Genomic DNA, 18292 nt, shown 5'->3' with positions numbered 1-18292 from the left:
CATGTAGGAATGTAAACAAAACAGTTCAACTTTAGTAAGTCCCTTGCAATTTCTTTTTCTTGTTCTTTTTCTTGATTACCTTTCCATGCTTCTCTTAATTCTTGTGTTTGAAAGTCAAATTTTCTATTCAGCTCTGGTCTTTTCACTGAGAAACCTTGAAAGTCCTCTATTTCATTGAAAATCCATATTTTGCCTTGGAGCATGATACTCAGTTTTGCTGGGTAGGTGATTCTAGGTTTTAAACCTAGCTCCATTGACCTCCAGAATATTGTATTCTGAGCCCTTCGATCTCTGAATGTAGAAGCTGCCAGATCTTGGATTATTCTGATTGAGTTTCCACAATACTCAAATTGTTTCTTTCTGGCTGCTTGCAGTATTTTCTCCTTGATCTGGGAGCTCTGGAACTTGGCGACAATATTCCTAGGAGATTTCTTTTTGGGATCTATTTGAGGAGGCGATTGATGGATTCTTTCAATTTCTATTTTGCCCTGTGGCTCTAGAATATCAGGGCAGTTCTCCTTGATAATTTCTTGAAAGATGATATCTAGGCTCTTTTTTTGATCATGGCTTTCAGGTAGTCCAATAATTTTTAAATTGTCTCTCCTGGATCTATTTTCCAGGTCAGTGGTTTTTCCAATGAAATATTTCACATTGTCTTCCATTTTTTCATTCCTTTGGTTCTGTTTTATAATATCTTGATTTCTAATCAAGTCACTAGCTTCTACTTGCTCCAATCTAATTTTTAAGGTAGTATTTTCTTCAGTGGTCCGTTGGACCTCCTTTTCCATTTAGGTAATTCTGCCTTTCAAGGCATTCTTCTCCTCATTGGCTTTTTGGAGCTCTTTTGCCATTTGAGTTAGTCTGTTTTTTAAGGTGTTGTTTTCTTCAGTATATTTTTCAGTATTTTTTTGGGTCTCCTTTAGCAAGTCATTGACTTGTTTTTCCTAGTTTTCTCACATCCTTCTCATTTCTCTTCCCAATTTTTCCTCTACTTCTCTAACTTGCTTTTCCAAATCCTTTTTGACTTCTTCCATAGCCTGGGACCAGTTCATGTTTTTCTTGCAGGCTTTTGTTGTAGGCTCTTTGACTTTGTTAACTTCTTCTGTCTGTATGTTTTGGTCTTCTTTGTCACCAAAGAAAGAATCCAAAGTCTGAGACTGTATCTGCATGCTTTTTTGCTGCCTGGCCATATTCCCGGCCAACTAACTTGACCTTTTAGTTTTTCAGTGGGGTATGACTGCTTGTGGAGTTTAGAGAACTATGTTCCTCGCCTGGGGGGATGCGCCAGCTCTGCCACACCAGCACTCCTCCTTCCCCAAGAACGCCCAACCCAGACTGGACTTAGATCTTCAGCAGGCTCTTCACTCCTGCTCTGATCTGCCACTTAATTCCTCCCACCAGGTGGGCCTGGGGCCCAGAAGCAACTGCAGCTGTACTTCTGTAGCTGCCCCACCTCTGCTGCCCCAGGGCGGTGGCCGAACCGTGAACCCCTTCCACTCCCACAGCTTTTCCCACTAACCTTCTGTAGGGAGTTAGTGCCAACCCCGGGGCTGCTCGGAGCCTAGCGCTTGGCCTGTTTCCTGGGTAAAACCAGACAGGCTTAGTAGGAGTTGGAACGGTAGGCACCCGGAGGAAAGACTTCCGTCCCTAACAGCCTCCCTTAACAGCACCCCCCTCTTGCTCTGATAGCCTTCCTTTCTCATGCAGGCAGAGTCTATCCACCAGGGACTCACAAGCCCAGTAGGAGGAACACAGCTGGCCACTACCTAATGCTCTTGAACCAGTGCCTAACACAAACATGCTTTAATTAATGGGAACTTCTTTGATACTTTACAAGGGCATCCTGCCCCGTGCCTCACATAGCTCATACAGTTCTGATAATCAGTTTGTATCCTGCCCGAGCCTTCCCATGCCTCTTTAGATACTGTAGAAACAGCACTCCCCTCCTGTTCCCAGGCTTCCCTGTCACTGTAGAATAGCACTCCCCTCCTGTTCCCATACTCCTATGGAAACCACCTTACCACAGCCTTAGTTTTCCCATACGCTTGTAGGCAGCATAGTTTACAATAATCCAGATTCTTCCCACCAGATATCGCTACTAATCTAAGTGCAGCAATACATTACTGAAGCACATCTCTTTTCCCATGCTTTCATCCCCTTGAACACCTGCATCTGCTTATGTAGTGCAAAACCCTATAAAACTGGATAATGTCTGCCAATAAATCGGAGTTATAACCGTCATTGCTCCCACCTCATCATTGCGTACTGAGATAGGGCAACTTGCTGGTCAAGACCCTAGCAACCTTCTCCTCTGTCTTTGGTGTTTGTGGGTTGACAAGTCTGGTAACTGCCGCAGCTCACTGATTCAGGGCGCTAGGGCACACTACACCAGGCTCCTGGTCTGGTTGGTCCGTGCCGCTCACGCTGGGCTCTGTTCCACTCCGCTCCGCTCCCAGCTCCCAGCTCCGTGTGGGATAGACCTCACCCAGAGACCATCCAGGCTGTCCTGGGCTGGAGCCCTGCTTCCCTCTGCTGTTTTGTGGGTTCTGTGGTTCTAGAATTGGTTCAGAGCCATTTTTGTAGGTTTTTGGAGGGACTTGGCGGGGAGCTCACTCTAGTCCCTGCTTTCCAGCTTCCATCTTGGCTCCACCCTCTTAATTATGTTTTTATCACTATATCAGTTATTTTATACTGACACCCACAGCCTATGTGTATCCCTTTCAATTGTCATAATAACTGTACTATTCTCAAGATTGACATATATATATAATATACATAAAACAATATATCCTATATAAGGATGTAAACAATTTGCCCTTATTGATTAACAAGGCTTGTGGTTTTCCTGCTGTTTGCCTTTTTATGTCTCTTTTGAGTTTTGTATTTGAAGATCAAATTTTCCATTGAGTTCTGGCCTTTTCATCAGGAAGGTCTGGAATTCCCTTCTTTTGTTGAATGTCCATCTCCTTGCCTGAAAAATTATGCTCAATTTTGCTGGGTAGTTGATCCTTGGTTGTAGTCCAAGCTCCTTTGCCCTTTGGAATATCATATTCCAATTTCTCCAGTCATTTAATGTAGAAGCTGAAAGATCCGGCGTGATCCTGACTGTAGTTCCACGATATTTGAATTGTTTCTTTTTGGCTGCTTGCAGTATTTTCTCCTTGATTTGATAATTTTGAAATTTGGCTATAATATTTCTTGGAGTTTTCAATTTGGGATCTCTTTCAGGGGGATGATTGGTGGATTCTTTCAATGACTATTTTCCCCTCTAGTTCTAGGACCTCTGGGATGTTATCTTTGATAATTTCTTGGAAGATACTGTCTTGGCTCTTTTTTTCATCATGGCTTTCTGGTAGACCAATAATTCTTAAATGGTCTCTGCTGGTTCTATTTTCCAGGTCAGTTGTTTTTCCAATCAGATATTTCATGTTTTCTTCTACTTTTTCATTCTTTACATTTTGTCTGACTACTTGGTTCCTCATAGAGTCATTAGCTTCTACTTGCTCAATTCTAATACTTAATGAATTGCTGTCTTCATTTTGCTTTTGAGTCTCCTTTTCCAGTCGGTTGATTTTACCTTTCAGGGTGTCATTTTCTCTATTTAGATTCTGAATCTCCTTAGCCATTTTGCCAATTTTACTTTTTAAAGATTTGATTTCATCAGTGTTTTTTTTTCCATCTTTTTCTTTTACCTCCATAATTTGGTTTTTAAAATCCTCCTTTAGCTCTTCCAGGAATGCTTTTTGGGCTTGAGACCAGTTCATATTCCCTTTTGAGGTATCAGATGTGGGTATGGTGTCAATGCTGTCCTCTTCTGAATTGGTATTTTGATCTTCCCTGTCTCCATAAAAAGAATGAATGGTCCTCTGTTTTTTCACGTTCTTCATGTTGGTTAGCTTTTTCCTGGCTTTACAGTAGATTTCTGCTTTTGAGGCTCAGGGAGCTCTGTCCCAGGTTTCTTGTTCTGGGAATTGTAAGCCTAGTTACTGGCTTTATGTGTTGTTGACTTTGGTTTCCTGAGGTGTGGGGGAACAGTTGTCTGGCTTCCAGAAGTCTCCTATTCCCCTGGGGCTGCTCTGCAGCACCGGTGGTCTCACCTGTTGTCTGTTCTGGTGTCCACCACTTCCCTGGCTGTGCAAAAGCATGTTTTGGTTCCTGATGTTGACCCTTGTTTTCTCCACCCTTCTGGGACTCAGGAATTCCCACTGTTTGACTACTAAAGCCCTACTTCTGTCTCCTCTGTTCCAGGGTTTTTCCCGAGGTATTTTCTCTGGGTCAAGTAGGGAGGGATGAGAGCCATTTACCTGGCCATCATGTCTCCTGGAAGTTCAAGAAGGTGAGTTTCAAACCTTTGGGCTGCAAGCCTCAGGAGTAGATTTCTTGCAGTTGCAGGTGCTGCACTGCTGCCTCCCACTGCTGGTTTCAGGTGCCCAGCTTTCTCCCAGCCTGGATCACTCAAAGATTTATCTTTCTGAATTCAAATCTGACCTCAGATGCTTACTAGCTGTGTGACCTGGACAAATCACTTAATGCTATTTGCCTCAGTTTCCTCATATGTGAAATGAACTGGAGAAGGAAATGGCAAACCACTCCAGTATGTTTGCCAAGAGAAGCCCAAATGAGGTCATGAAGAGTCATGAAGAACAACAAAATGAAACAAACTTCCCCAAGAAAGCGGAAAAAGGGGTGCTTTGTCTATAACAAGGGTCAGTGTATTTTATTTCTTACTCATATTTTAGTCATATTTTGATAATATTATTTCTACAAAATTTGTTGCCATTGTAATCCTATTTATTTTATGGATTTAAAATCATTATTCTGAGAAGGGGTCCATGGGTTTCACCCAACTACCAAAGGAGTCCATGACCAAATAAAACAAACCAAAAAGTTAAGAACCTTTGATCAAAGTTTTTCCTTGAGTTTAAAATCTCCATCAAAGATCATAGCTTGGACTGAACCCCTTCTCATGTTCATGACCTCTATGATGTTTTTCTCCCAAGTGAATCACGGAATAATCACAAAGTTCCTTTGCATGTGACATGTGATATGTGAACTCTTTAGCCAATATGATGGTTTCTCTCTGAATTTCAAACTAATATTAAGATTCTCCTTCCCATCCCATCCCAGGAAGTCCTTCTCTTTCAGTTGTGAGATTCAAGAAGTTTGATTCTGCTACAAATTCTGGTGTTGAATAAGCTGTGCTTTCATGCAGAATGGTCTTACTCATTCATTATATTCAGAAGAGTTATCAAAAAGAACATTAAAGTTGTTTTTCCCCCAAAGACATGAACATTTAATGCTTAGGGAGAAACTTCTTGGCACCTAGCATAATGTTAGAAGGAAAGGATACTGGAAGACAAACAGCTAACCAGGGGGAGAATGCTTTCAGAAGACAACCTCTAATGATTCATTAATTTTCCTTCCTATTAGAGTAGCCTCTCTTACATTTCCTTCAAAAGACTGCAATGCCACAGACTGCCCAGCCCAGATGATCCTTAACTAGATGGTTTGAAGGGGGAAAATGGCAGTCTGAAAATTTAGTTTCAATCCATATTGTCCCTGATGTCCTAACATAGAGGGACTTGTACTTCTGCTAATAATGTGACTCTGGCCTCCACATGTCTGCTCCTCCCTTATATGTTCACTCTCATGCTTGCTCGCTGTCTATGAAAATTTCAAGGACAGGGCCGAAATCTGAGGTTGGCCCCCTCTCCCACACAAATCTCAAGAATACTGGATCAGTAATCCCAGTGTCCTTTGGCAATTCTGTGATCAGAGACTTAGTTCCTGAAAGAAATTAATATTATACCATTATATTAATAACTATTAATTTGTGATCCACCTTTTCCTTCTGTTTTTTATAAAGGCCCAACTCCTGTTAAGGTCAATCAGTCTCTGAAGGACATGGGTGATTGATGAGATTGCTCTTAGCCCTCAAGGAACATATTCTTCAATTTTGGGTAGGACCATACCCAACTAGGAGACTTAATTTCTATTTAGATCAGGGGTGGGGAACCTGTAGCCTTGAGGCTACATGTGGCCCTCCAGGTCCTCAAGTGCAGTCCTTTGACTGAATCCTAACTTCACAGAACAAATTCCCTTAATAAAAGGATCTATTCTGTAAAACTTGGACTCAGTCAGAAGGCCGCACCCAAGGACCTAGAAGGCCTCACATGACCTCAAGGCCACAGGTTCCTCACCCCTGGATGGGGTTTGAGGGATTAAAAGTTAGGCCATTATTGCTTGTATGTAGAGGGTATGAAGGAGAGTTAAGTATAAGAAGACTTGGAAAAGCAGGAAGGGGCCAGATTTTGAAGTATTTTAAATGCCCAACAAAGCTGAGCTATCAGCAACTCATCCGTAACTCATAACCTTAGGAGGTTATCCATGGTCTATCCATGGGCTGTCCATGGTCACTAAAGTAATATTCTTATCAGAACCAAGATTTGAACCCAGGTCTTCTTGACTCTAAGGCTGACACTCTAGCTACTACAACAGCCTTTTTAAGCTCTTTCCAGGAGTTCTCTTTGGGCCTCAGACCAAATTACATTTTTCTTTGAGGCTTCACATGTACCATTTTGACATCGTCGCCTTCTAAGTTTGTGCCTTCATCCTCTTTGTCACCATAGTAACTTTATAATCAAGGTTATTTTGTTTTGGTTTTGCTCATTTTTTTTCTGCCTATTTTGTGACTTGGTATTTTTATGTGAGAGTTGAACTCTGTTCCTGCACTGTCCCAAGCTTCTTGTCTTGGGGCTTAGGTTCTTGTTGCTGGCTTTCACCGGGCCTCAGGGCCTAATTGCTGTCTTGCACTGGAGGACAAGGGCCTCAGGGCACCTTGCTGGCTTGTACTGAAATGGTGGGGCCTGCCTGTTGGCCTCCCTGTTAGTGGGGTTTTGCTGTTGGCCTGTCTCAGGGGTGGTAGATTGCTGTGGAAGCAGGGTCTCTCTGCTGGCCAGCCCTGGGGGTGTGGTCTCATTACTCACTGACCCCATGGGTGTGGTCTTGCTGCCGACCAGTCTTAGGGGTGGGGTCCACACTATTTAGGTCAACAATGAAGGCCAGGCCTTGGTGGTGGACTCCACTGGGTTACTGGAATGGTACCTGGCTGTATTGCACAGACTGATGGCTTGCCTTCAGGACTAATGCCTTGCATGAGGTCCCACCCTCAATGGTGGATTGCCCCAGAGTTTGGAGGTTTGTTGCATGCTCCATACTGTGTGTCCTACTCTGCTGCTCTCTCTCCCTGTCACCCTAGTGAGACAGACCTTTCCCTCTGAGCTGATAAGCTGCTTCACCACTCCTATATCAATCTCAAGTGGTTTTCAAGTTGTTTGGAGGGGAATTAGGAAGGGCTCCAGGGAGTTCCTGTCTCACTCCACCCTCTTGGCACCCTACACCAACAAATTTAACAATTTAAGTGAAATGGAAGAATACTTACAAAAATATAAACTGTCCAGATTAACAGAAGAGGAAATAGAATATCTAAATAACCTTATTTTAGAAAAAGAAATTGAAAGGCCATATATAAACTTTCTAAGAAAAAAAACATCTGCTTTTTTTTTTTTACCAGATGGATTTACAAGTGAATTCTGTTAAACATTTAAAGATCAACTAATTCCAATATTAAGTAAATTATTTGGAATAATAGACAAAGAAGGGGTCCTACCAAACTCCTTTCATGGAACAAATACGGTGCTGATACCTAAGCCAAGAAGAGCAAAAACAGAGAAAGGAAAAGATAGATGAATTTCATTAATACGTATTAATGCAAAAATTCTAAATAAAATTCTAGCTAGGAGACTAGAATAATATATCTCCAAGATTATACATCGTGACCAAATGGGTTTATGCTAGGAATGCAGGGCTAGTTTGATATAAGGAAAACTATTAACGTAATTGATTATATCAATAACAAAAGTAACAAAAACATATGACTATATCAATAGATACAGAAAAGACTTTTAACAAAATACAACATTTATTCCTATTTAAAACACTTGAACATGTTGGTATAAATGGTTCTTCCCTTAAATGATAAGAAGCATCTACCTAAAATGATCAGCAAGCATTATCTGCAATGGTAATAAGCTAGAAGCCTTCCCAGTAAGATCAGAAGTGAAACAAAGATGCCAATTATCACCACTATTATTCAATATTGTACTAGAAATGCTACCAATAGCAATAAGAGAAGAAAGAAATAGAAGTAATCAGAATGGGCAATGAGGAAATAAACTATCTCTCTTTGCAGGTGATATGATAACATATTTGGAAAAGTCTAGAAATTCAACTAAAATAGTTGAAATGATGAATAATTTTAGCAAAGATATAGCAGGATTATTATTATTATTAGCAGGATATAAAATAAACCCAAACATAAATCATCAGCGTTTCTATATATCACCAACAAAGCCCTGCAAGAAAAGGTAATAAGAGATACTTTATTTAAAATAACCAATAACAATATGAATACCTGGAAGTATACTTGTTAAGACAAATCCAGGAACTATATGAACATAATTATAGAACACTTTTTTTTTTGAGGAGGGAAGGCAGGGCAATTGGGGTTAAGTAACTTGCCCAAGGTCACAGAGCTAGTAAGCGTGTCAAGTATCTGAGGCTAGATTTGAACTCAGATCCTCCTGACTCCAGGGCTGGTGCTCTACTCACTGTGCCATCTAGCTGCCCCTATAGAACACTTTTTATACAAATTAAGTCAGATTTAAATAATCAGAGAAATATTAACTGTTCCTGGATGGGCCAAGCCAATATAATAAAAATAAACTGATTTATTGATTCAGTGCCAATCCAATTAATATATCAAAAATTATTTTATTGAGCTATAAAATATAATAACAAAGGTCATTTAGAAGAACAAAAGGTGAAAAATACCAAAGGAATTAATGAAAAAATTTTAAGGAAGGAGGTCTAGCAGCAACAAATCTTAAATTCTTTTATAAAGTGGTCATTTTCAAAACTATCTGGTACTAAGAAATAGAATGGTGGATCAGTGGAATAGTGCAGGTATACAATGCATAGCAGTAAATTATTATAGTAACTCTGTTTTTGATAAACACAACGATCTAAACTTTGGGGATAAGAATCACTATTTGGTAAAAATTTGAAAGAAAACTGGAAAGCAGTCTGGCAGAAACTAGGTATAGATCAATATATAAGGTTAAAATGGATACATGATGTACACATAAATGGAGACAGCATAAGTAAATTAGAAGAACATGGAATATATTACCTATCGGATTTATGGATGGGAGAAGCATTTGTGAATAAACAAGAGTTAGAGTGCATTGCAGAATGTAAAAATGGATAATTCTGATTAGATTAAATTGAAAAGAGTTAATACAAATAAAACCAATATATAGCCAAAATTAGAAGGAAAGCAGACAACTGGGGAAAAACATTATAGACAATATCTCAGATAAAGGTCTCATGTCTCAAACATCTAGAGAACTTTTTCAAATTTATAATAACATGGGTCATTCTCCAATTGATAAATGGTCAAAGGATGTGGACAGGCAGTTTTTGGATGAAGAAACCTCTTCTATATAAATCCATATATAGATTGTATGTAAATCTATATATAGATGAAGAAAGCTATATATAGTCTTATGAAAAATGCTCTAAATCATTATTGATTAGAGAAATGAAAATTAAAAGAACTGTGAGGTACTATTTTACTCCTATCAGATTGTCTAAATGATAGAAGGGGAAAATAACAGTGTTGAAGGAGATGTGGAAAAATTGGGATGCTACGCTGTTGGTGGAATTGTGAACTTACCTAACAATTTTGGAGAGCAATTTGGAATTATGCCCATTGAGCTGTAAAACTTTGACCCAGCAATACCACTAGTAGGTCTGTTTCCCTAGGTGATCAGGAAAAAAGGAAAAGAACTTTTATGTTCTAAAATATTTATAGCCATTCCCTTTGTGGTAGTAAAGAACTGGAAATTGAGGGGATGCCCATCAATTGGGGAATGGCTGAATAAGTTGTGTTTTATGATTGTGATGGAACACTACTGTGCTGTAAGAAATGACGAGAAGGTTGATTTTAGAAAAAACATGGAAAGACTTGCATGAAATAATGAAAAGTGAAATTAGCAGAACCAAGAAAACATTGTATATAGTAAAAAGCAATATCATTCAAAGAGTAACTGTGAGTGATGAAGCTATCCTGAGTAATATGAATATTGAAATCAATTACAAAGAACTTATGAAGGAAGATGCGACCTACTGCCAGAGAAAGAACGGATAAGTGGAAGTACCCTTTGATCCAGCAATACCACCGCCGGGTCTGTATTTCAAAAAGATCATAAAAAAGGCGAGGGGGGGGGGGGGAAGAACCTACATGTGCAAAATTATTTATAGCAGCTCTTTTTGTGGTAGCAAGAAATACAAATTGAGGGAATGCCCACCAACTGGGGAATGGCTGAACAAGTTGTGGTATAGGAATGTAATGGAATACTGTTGTGCTATAATAAATGATGAGCAGGCAGGTTTCAGAAAGACCTGGACTTTGATGAACTAATGCTGAGCGAAATGAGCAGAACCAGAAGAGCAGTGTAAACAGTAACAACAACATGGTGGGATGATGAACTATGATAGACTTAGCTCTTCTGAGCACTACAACGATGGAAGATAATTCCAAAAGACCAGTGATGGAAAATGCTATCACATCTAGAGAAAGAATTATGGAGTCTGAATGCAGATAGAAGCATACTATTTCCATTTTTTTTTGGGGGGGGGGGTTGTGTTGTATTTTTTTCTTCGTGGTTTTTCCCTGTTGTTCTGTTTCTTTTTTCACAACATGACCAATGCGGAAATATGTTTAATACGGTTGCACACGTATAACCTGTACCAGATTGCTTACTATCTTGGGAGTGGGGGGGGGGGGGGGGAGCGGGGAGGGGCGGGGAGAAAAATTTGAAACTCAAAATCTCATAAAAGATGGGTGTTGAAAACTGTCTTTACATGTAATTGGAAAAGTAAAATTCTATTTTTTAAAAAAAGAAAAATTAGAAAAGATGCGAAGTATTTCCTAAGCAAATCAGTTGTCACAGAGTACTGCTGATTGAATACTCTCAGCGGGTGTAAGAAGTTGTAAAAAACGAAGTCTGAGGAAGGCGGGGCTTTGGGTGGGTTAGGCTCCCAAGGTGAGGGCTGAGTTCACGACTCCCCACCCCACGCCCTCACCCAGCCAAAGTTTGAACTCATTCCAATGGAGTCTACAGGTCCTGCTCCAGCAACGCGGGGGTGGTGGTGGGGGAGGGCAGTCAGCAAGCTAGGAGCGGGGCCAGAAGCGCTTGGACCTTTATAAACTCAAGATCTTCAGCTGCTTGGCAGCTACAGTCTTATGGGCTTTCTGCTCTGGTCAGTCCTTGCGCCGCCCTCTCTCAGAAAGTATTGGGAGCGGTGGTCCGCAGCTTCAGACATGCCTGCGGGACTGATGCAGGCAGTGGCCCTGCCGCCGCTGGTTGCGACGAATCCCAAGCAGCCCCCAGACGAAGAAGCAGCTTCCAAGGATGACTCTACCCCTTCCAAGCCCGTTGTGGGAGTCATCTCTCCGCCAATCGAGATTAGGAATGTTGTGGACAAGACCGCCAGCTTTGTAGCCAGAAACGGTCCTCAATTCGAAGCTCAGATATTACGGAATGAAATCAACAACGTCAAATTCAACTTCCTTGATCCTAAGGACCCGTACCATGTCTACTACCGGCACAAAGTCAGCGAGTTTAGGGACAGAAAGGTTCTGGAGCCCGTGGATGCCATCCCCAAGGTCATGCAGCAACAGCTACCCCAGATGGTCCAAGCCCAGGTGATCCAGGAGACCACTGTACCCAAGGAACCTCCTCCTGAGTTTGAGTTCCTGACCGACCCCCCCCTCCCTCTTGGCCTTGGACCTGGATGTGGTGAAGCTGACTGCTCAGTTTGTGGCCTGCAAAGGGCACCAGTTCCTGATCCAGCTCATGCACTTCCTGCGGCCCCAGCACAGTCTCTTCAACTACTTCACTAAGCTAGTGGAACAGTACACCAAAATCCTGATTCCACCCAAAGGCTTATTGGCAAAACTCAAGACAGAGGCAGAGAACCCCAGAGAAGTTTTCAATCAGGTGTGGCACCGTGTGGAGTGGGCCAAGAAGAAGGAAGAAGAGGAGAAAGAGAAGGATCTGGTGGCATATGTGCAGATTGACTGGCATGACTTTGTGGTGGTGGAAACTGTGAATTTCCAGCCCAATGAACAAGGACACTTCCTACCTCCCATCACTCCAGAGGAGCTGGGTGCCCAAATCCTAATTCAAGAGAACTGGGAGATGTTTGGGGAAAGTGAGGAAGTGGAAATGGGAGTAGAGTCTGATGATGAAGACAAGAAGCAGGAGAAGACAGAGGAGCCTCCGTCCCAGCTGGACCAGGACACCCAAGTACAGGATATGGATGAGGGTTCTGATGATGAAGAGGAGGGCCAGAAAGTCCCCTCTCCTCCAAAGACACCCAGGCCTCCACCATTCCCACCAACTCCAGATCAGGTCATTATCCGTAAAGACTATGACCCCAAAGCTTCCAAGCCCCTGTCTTCAGCTCCAGCTCTGAATGACTACCTCGTGTCCCCCATCACTGGGGAGAAGATCCCAGCCAGCAAGATACAGGAACACATTCACATCAGATTGCTGGAACCACGCTGGTTGGGACAAAAGGACTGCTTGATCTGGGAAAAGCAGAGTGCTGATGAGGTCTATGCCCCAGGTCTGCATATCCAGAGCAGCCTGAAGCAGCTCGCCGAACGGCGTACTGATATCTTTGGCATGGAGGAGACGACCATTGGTAAGAAGATCAGTGAGAAGAAGACCCAGAAGCCAGAGGAAAAGGTGACCTGGGATGGTCACTCTGGCAGCACGGCTTTTACCCAGCAGACAGCCCAAGCCAACATACTGTCCAAGAGCAAAATGAACCAATCCGCAAGGCCAAAAGCCTCATGCCAGAAGATGACAGCAAGGAAAAGATTGGCCCTAGCAAACCCAATGAAATCCCTCAGCTTCTCCCTCCATCTTCAGGCACCAACACCCCCACTTCAGCCCTGAGCAGCACCTCCATGCCCTGCCCTCTCTCTATGCCATTGCCATTCCAAACCACAGTTGTCTCTGCTGTGCCTGTCATGTCACAACCCCCATTGGCCTCAGTGGTACACCTGACTCCAGGCTCAGTGATTGCTCCTATGCCTCCTATCATCCGTGCTCCTCACATCAATGTAGTGCCACCCTTTCCTCCACCCATCATGGCACCACACCCACCTCCTGTGATTGTACCAAGAGTATTTGTACCAGCCCCTCCTGTGGCTCCAATCCCAGCACCAACCCCAGCGCCTCCTGTCCACCCCCCATCCATGGAGGATGAGCCCACTTCTAAGAAACTAAAGACAGAAGACAGCCTGATGCCAGAGGAAGAGTTTCTCCAGAGGAGTAAGGGTCCAGTCAACATCAGGGTTCAAGTCCCTAATGTGCAGGACAAGACTGAATGGAAACTGAATGGGCAGGTGCTGGTCTTCACCCTCCTGCTGTCAGACCCAGTCTCTGTCATCAAGGGCAAGGTCCATGAGTGCACTGGCATACCTACTGGCAAACAAAAGCTGCAGTTCAAGAGCATATTCATCAAAGACTCCAACTCTCTGGCACATTATAACATGGAGAATGGTTCTGTGATCCACCTGGCACTCAAGGAAAGAGGTGGGAGGAAGAAATAGAGCCAACCAGTCCCTCTCCTTGTTCCTTCTCTTCCCTTCTTCCTTTGCCCCCTCCCCACAAACTAGATCACCAAGCTGGCTTTTTTTTGGAAATGAGGACCCTAGGGCTTTCCTGCTTGATGTGCTGACATGTAACCTTTCCTGGGAATTTGGGCGGGGCAGGGTTCTGCTTTCCTGTGGTATTTGTACCACTCTGATTCCAGAGGGAGTTGTTTAGATCATACATTTTATTTTCCTGGACTCCAGTTAGAAAAGAAGGCCTGGATTGCCGAGTTTACAAGGATCCTGAAGTTTGTTATCTCCAAGTGTTTTACTGTTTACATTTCAAAGTTGGTTGTTTCAATAAATCCAATAAACACTGAATAAATTGCAAAATCTAATGAATTGAGGGTCTTAATGGGATTGGGGGGGGGAGGGTGGCTAACAGATGAGTAACAATGAAAGAATAGGGGTTTTCCTCCCCTTAAGTCCAGGAGTATATCTGTATTGTATCACAACTTTTATTAAACTTGGGCACCAGGTCATTTACTGCTCTAGCTGTAGGGGAAAGGAGAGAGAAGGTTAAGTGTAAGGAAGTAAGCTACTCATGAGGGACTAGAACATTATCTGATGGTCAAATATACAACATTGCCCTACAGATAAATAAGCATATGCCTGATCCCAAGTCAGCCAATTGCTCCCTCTGATATCAGAAAACAGGGAAATGAGCCACGATAGGGCTAATCAGCTATAATGTGCACCTTTAGCACTCACCACTTAAAGCAAAGGTCATTCACATTTTTTCCATTTTGAGGAAATTCAGTTTCTATGAGGTAAAAAAAGAAATAGTAAGCAGTTTGCTATTTTCCACTTGGTTTAAGTTGCAAGCAACCTTGTTATCACCTGACTAGTACTAAAGCACATATAAGACAAGAAGAAACACATACATCACTTGTAGTATGATGAGATAATGACCAGCACTTAATACGGTGCCTGGTACATAGTGGGCACTTACTAAATGTTTATGATTTATTGATATTAAAAGAAGGCTCCACACCAAACTGAACTATGAAAGAAAGACAGTCATCACTCATAAGAAGGAACTCCAGCTTCCTTTTACCAGGGGTCTATCTTGCTATATAGAAAGGATCCTGTTGGGTTCCAGTAGTATTCATGGCGAAGGATCAACTTATTCTTTATGTCTTTGTGCCATAGTCAAATACTCATAAATTGTCTCATTTAGGACAGACTTCCTAAAAGAGACAGAAGAGTGAGTTCAACCTTGGTCGGTAGCTTTCTTCATCCTGGAAAAATAGCAACTATGTGGTACCGATTGCTTATTTCCTAAGCAAGAATTTTTATAGAGGTCTACAATTTTGTTGTGATTGTATCAATTTTGCCTAAAGATATTGAATATAATAAATAGCTCACATTTATATGATATTTCTTAATGCTTTAAGGTTTGCAAAGCACTCCTCATGCATTCTCAAGGTAAGTGCTATTTCCCCCATTTTGCAAAGGAGACTCACGTAAGCCTTCATTTTAAAAACCAGCTATGTGATAACGAAGACCTTTTGTACAAAACCAAAATTTGAACAGATTGGAAATAAAATATCTATTGTAGAATAAAATTTTTCTTCTTGCCAAGAAAGGAGCATTAGGAAGGAAAGTGAGACTAGCATAGTGAGGGGAGGACACAAAAATTTCCAATATTTAAAACCAGAAATCCACTTTGGTCCCCCAGAGAGTGGAAAGGGGATTGCCTGCTGATAAGACCATGTAGTTAATATAAAGCATTCCCTTTGGATTTACTCTCAGGCTTAACATTGACTCTTGTCGTAGTATAAGTCACTTCCTGCCTGACCTGCAGTTTCCTTATGCCTGGAAGGAGGCAAGAGAGAAAGCCCAGAATTCAGTGCACTACTAGGATGTGTGGTGGGAAGGTGGGAACAGAGGCAACCTAATGGCCTACTAATCAATATAAAAGAGGGTCAATGCCTTTCCTTCCGTTCTCCAGTTGACTAAAATCAATGAGACTCCCTATACAAGGCAAACCATAAATGATAGTACAGATCTAAGCATAGTTTTGGCATGAATCAAACCCATGTATGCATAAGTATATTCATCATGAAAAGCAATCAGAAAAGGAAAAATAAAGGAAAGTGATGGTTCCTGCACAGCCCCTGGTTTGAGAGATGTAGTGTATCAGAAGTGGATGTAGCAGAAAACAGAATGAAATAAAGATGATAAATAGGACAAAGGTTAACAGGCTGACCCTGATCACATCATTTATTCATTCCCATGTCCTCTGTGAAGCCACTGGAGTAATCATAGCCCTGCTATTTCTATTATTAATTGACAGGCTCATGTAAAAGCTTATGAAGCAATAGAATGGCCCCTAAAATCTATATATTCTCTCCCTTCTCAGCTTCAAGGAAACTATTTTAGAAGAAAAGTTATGAGCTCAGTCACAATTACACTAAGCTCCCTAACATTCAGGCAAAGATTGGTCTCTCTTTGACTCATTTTACATTTATATACATTTTTAGTCAATTCCTGGACTCTTTATGGTTGAGGGAAAAAAATTCCATTACCTGGAAACATTTGTGTAAGAAAACAAAATTATATTATGGTGTCTGTGGCTGGACAAGCACTGGAAAGGGAAATTGGATAAAGAGCCAACCTTTTAGGGAGAATTCTTCAGCTTGGGTCTTCTGAGATATCTGTAGAACTGATGACCCTCCTTCTATATCTTACTCAAGTTCTAACTTTGGCTCCTCAGAGGTGTACTACAATATCATTCTTGTTCCGCCTTCTGCTTCCACTCTCAAAATATCCACACACCCCCAATTTAGGCAATCATTGAATAGTAATGGCCACCAACTCTGGAGTCCTTGTCATCAGAGGTACACATTAAACACTATGGTTTGCAGGTAGAATGAGCTAGGATCACTTAGACTTGGAACATTCACCTAGTTTTTCACTATTCATACGTTCAGTTGATAAGACCCTTCCACAATGCCAACAACAGCAGCAAGAATCTTCTGGCCCCATTTGTGAGAGATCAATAATTCAATTAAAGGGATAGGAGTCTACATTGCCAGTGAGCACAAGTAATGATGCTTTGCCTAGCCCACAACAATGGCTTTTTAACCTGAACTGCTTGTAATTAGAAACATTTGTGTCATATTGCTGGTTATCAAGTAAGGCCAAGGCTATCAAGATAAGCCCAGACTGCCAACCCTAGAGGCTGAGATAGAATACTGTCACAAGAGGAAAATCTTCTATGAAGGTGTCACAAGGAGACTTAGAGTAGCTCAACATCTCAGTGTTGTGCATGACATTGGCATCAGGAAAGTATGAGGTGAAAAGTGGCTAGTTTTGGCCTCCTACTAAAATGATCATGAGTTTTCAAGTAGGGGATGTATGGCTAGGATACTGAGTCACCAAAAATTGAATGGCTGAGACACTGGCTAAATGCTCATTAGACAGCATTTGAGCAGGCACAACTAAGAGTCCATTCTGGACCAAGATTATTGTATAAAATGAAAACATCAGGATGGTTAGTCATTAGAAGACACTTCATTGCATTTTGATTGTTAAGTATTCAACTCAAGATCCTCAGGATATAAACCCATCTTATAGTAGAAGGTGGGCTATTCAATGGAAGATTATGAACTATCCCTGTCCTCCTCTGTCTTCCCCAAACAAGCAGACAGAAAGGTCAGAGATGTGGGTCATTGGTGAAGTACAAAACACAGAAGGTGGCCAGTATAGTTTCTAAACTCTTGTAGCTTCAGCAACACGTGCTCATGAAATAAGGATGTATAACAAGTTTGACCTCAGGGACAAGGGAGATGTACCTTCTTGAAAATTTGGGCCACAGAAGAACAAACATCAGGTCTTGACATTATGGGCATTGGAGTACTTGGCTGTGCTTCTATATCAATAACCTTCCACATGAGGTTACAGACATGTTAGTGATTTGATAAATCATGGACAATTACACAACCTTGTATTATTCTGGTGCAGGCAAAAACACAGACCTCAGGTTTATTTTCCAATGTAGGAAATAATCTATGTTAGGTTATTGTTAGTGCTAAGTAACAATGCTCTAGTTGTCAGGGTTAAGAGTACACCTTTGGTCTAGATCAATTCCAACATATCCTGATGCCAGGAGAATATTAGGCTGGGTGCCTTTGGCGGGCAGCAAATGCCACTATTTGTTTTGGGAAGTTGAGGATTTCTAAAAAGAAGTAAGGTAGACAGGAGGTGGCCAAAGCATGTGACAGACAATGAATTATACGGACAAATGGTATGAATAAAGGGAAGGGATAAGGTCTGAATAGAAACAGAAGATGAACTCATCAGATAGCTCAATTGAAGAAGGACAGATATTTGGACCATGTCATGCAAATTTGCCACAAAAGGAAAAAGGAGTGACAAGATGATATAATAATATCAAGACTGTCCCTTCAAGGGCACAGACTAACCTGACATAAGCATAGTGTTTCCTTAGCTCTGTTTGAGTCCAGCTAAGAGTCAGTGGTGTGTGGCTGGCTG

At 41.7% G+C, this 18292-nt stretch overlaps 1 protein-coding gene across 1 annotated transcript; it reads left to right on the top strand.

The window, feature by feature from the left end:
* The first annotated feature begins 11446 nt into the window (after positions 1–11446).
* On the top strand, positions 11447–13750 carry LOC118840086 (splicing factor 3A subunit 1-like). Its single transcript, XM_036747623.1, is given in 3 exon segments — positions 11447–11890; positions 11892–12936; positions 12939–13750. Coding segments are annotated over 3 exon segments (2301 nt in total).
* The last annotated feature ends 4542 nt before the right edge of the window (positions 13751–18292 follow it).

The sequence above is a fragment of the Trichosurus vulpecula genome, chromosome 1, assembly GCF_011100635.1.
Source record: "Trichosurus vulpecula isolate mTriVul1 chromosome 1, mTriVul1.pri, whole genome shotgun sequence".
NCBI classification, from domain to species: domain Eukaryota; kingdom Metazoa; phylum Chordata; class Mammalia; order Diprotodontia; family Phalangeridae; genus Trichosurus; species Trichosurus vulpecula.
This window is presented reverse-complemented; position numbering and strand designations above follow the sequence as displayed.